Below are 2562 nucleotides of genomic sequence, written 5' to 3' on the forward strand. Positions count from 1 at the left end.
GGTCCGGGGATGTAGGTTATCCGAACCCCATTAACAAAGTTTGTGTCTTCTCATACTTTAACATATACATCTAGCCACATATAAGTCTTATAGGAATCACTGCATGCTTTCACCACCTAATATAGACACTAGGAGGTTGATACACACACACGTACATGAGAATATAGACATAGGTGATAAAGTGGAGATAACGTAAACCATTTGTTCGGACTTCGGACTTCGGACTAGAGGATATGATTCTCTTTTAGTTATTTGTTCTGTCATAGCGATTGATGTTGAGGATGTTATTCATACAAAAATTTGGGGTCTTCACTCTTCACAGTCAAATTATGTACATATTTAAAAAAAAATCTTTATTCCATGAAAAAAATCTTTAGTCAAGTTCACCTTTTAAAAAAAAAATCTTTATTCCATTCTCAAGTTCATGTAAAGTATCTAAACTACACTCATATAATAATAAGCTTTAAGTTGTCTAATTACTATATAAAAAAAAAAAAAAGGAACAATACCTGTAATAAAACTTCCAAAAAAACAAATCCTTTACGAGATAATATAATGAATAATTAAACTAAGTAAAAACAATACCACGCATAGAGTTAGTCAACATAATATTTTCTTAGGGAAGTTAGTAAAGCTACAACAAAAGGTCTTGAGAAATAAATCGTAAAGGTGAAAAGGAGCATGAAACCTTCTTTCTTTCACCTCGCTTCATTTTCTTTATTTTTTCTTCAGCTTTCAAGATTAATCTTTGCCAATTGACCATTACACTCTTTGGCCTTTTCCTCGATTTTTCCTCTTCGTATGTGGCCTACCACAAATAAGAAACATTCATAGGGGCAAAACCTGAACAGATAGTGCATCTTATTCAAACCCTAGTCTGTCCCATGCATTTGTCCACACTCTTCAAAGATGCTAACAGAAAGGGCTCTCTCGTAATTTAACTCCTCGTGACATATCTGCCACACTTTTTTACAAGTAGGTATCCCATTTTTTCTCAAATGCTGAACAATCTTGATGAGATGTTTTCCAACAACATCTTTATTATCCCATCTTTATTAGCTCATCAAACTCTCCTACATTTTCTTCTTCTTGCTAGATTTCTCTTTTGCTTTTTATTTGATAGAGCTCTGGTTCAAGGATATTGAGCCCTGCTTGAGCTTTTCGGGGGTGGTTTTTTTTATTCTTTTCTCTAAACTGCATGGCAACTACAATTAATCAAACCAACACCAAGTCATTGCATCTCCATCAATTTATCCGTTTCATTATCATAATCATCTTCTTAGCTTTCCTTTTGCTCATTAGCCCTACAAGTTCCATAAGTCATCACCTCCATGAATCCTCACCTAAGAACAGTATGTCTCCCTCCAAGAGGTTCCTTCTACAACCTTCCACTCCATCTTCATCCACTATGAGTTTGCGTCCAACAGCTCACAGTCAACGCAGTCGCACTTCTTCTACTTCTACGAGGAAGAGGAGGAGAGAGTTCGGAGCTGAAGCTCATGAGGTTCCAAGTGGTCCAAACCCTATTTCAAACTAGGTGGGATTCCGGTTTTAATATTTCTGGGTGAGTTTGTAATGGATGGAGAGAACTTTATCATGGATTTTTAATTAACTATATTTCTGTTTTTCCTTTTTGATTTCTCCTCTTTGTTTGTTTAGATCCTTTGATATCATTCTTTTTAAAGTTTTGAAGTTAGCAATATATAGAAAATGAGAGAAAAATATTTTCACATGTGTATATATGCATCTATATATATATAATCACATTTGTGTTTTATTTCTTTCATAGAGCTGTATGTATAAATATAAAATAATATCTATGAATAGGGACATATGTATACATATGCATGATAATGTGCTAAAAACTAATTGGCTGGTTATTATATTTAGAGCATAATCAATCATTTTAGGTTTATTCTATATATCATATATTCTTATCAAATAAACCCATACGTAACTTCTTTTTCATCATATATTATGGGCCATATTCTTTTAATTGAAGTATAAATGCTACGATAAGCAACAAATTCGAAAATTATTAATAGGTATATGTTAAGATTCGTGTTAAATCTTTTTTTAATACGTGAACAAATATAATAAAAATATCTCTAATGGTGGTAAAATACATGGATGTTTGTTATTATATAAAGTTTGGTTTGAAAAGTTACTAACTCGTAAAATCGTGATATATGTCAATTATATAGAAGACAAAGTATCAATTCAAAGTTTACTATAATATTTAAAAAAAAAAAAAAAGTTTTAAATTTATCATTCAAAGAAAACAAAACTAATATTATAAGATCATGATTATAATTTTCAAAATTTTAATTTTATTATATCAAATTAACTTTTTTCAATTTTTCAATTATTATTAAGTTGGTCATATACCCACTGCAATAGTGTAGATATTGTAATAAAAAAATTTGTAAATAGGTTGTGAAACGTTTTTAAAATTTGACAATATTTGTAGGTGACGAATGATTGGTAAATAATTTAGATTATTGTAATAATTTTTATAATAAAACATAAAAACAAAAATTAGTGTATTAAGATAAAAATAAA

The 2562-nt window shown here is 30.2% G+C and overlaps 1 protein-coding gene across 1 annotated transcript; it reads left to right on the forward strand.

Annotated features, from left to right (window-relative positions):
* Positions 1-1020: 1020 nt before the first annotated feature.
* Positions 1021-1784, forward strand: LOC104719148 (CLAVATA3/ESR (CLE)-related protein 44-like). Its single transcript, XM_010437006.3, has one exon. It carries the CDS (start codon positions 1199-1201, stop codon positions 1535-1537), a length of 339 nt encoding a protein of 112 aa, XP_010435308.1. The 5' UTR covers positions 1021-1198; the 3' UTR covers positions 1538-1784.
* The last annotated feature ends 778 nt before the right edge of the window (positions 1785-2562 follow it).

This window comes from Camelina sativa, chromosome 10, assembly GCF_030686135.1.
Source record: "Camelina sativa cultivar CO46 ecotype springtype chromosome 10, ASM3068613v1".
Taxonomy (NCBI): Eukaryota; Viridiplantae; Streptophyta; class Magnoliopsida; order Brassicales; family Brassicaceae; genus Camelina; species Camelina sativa.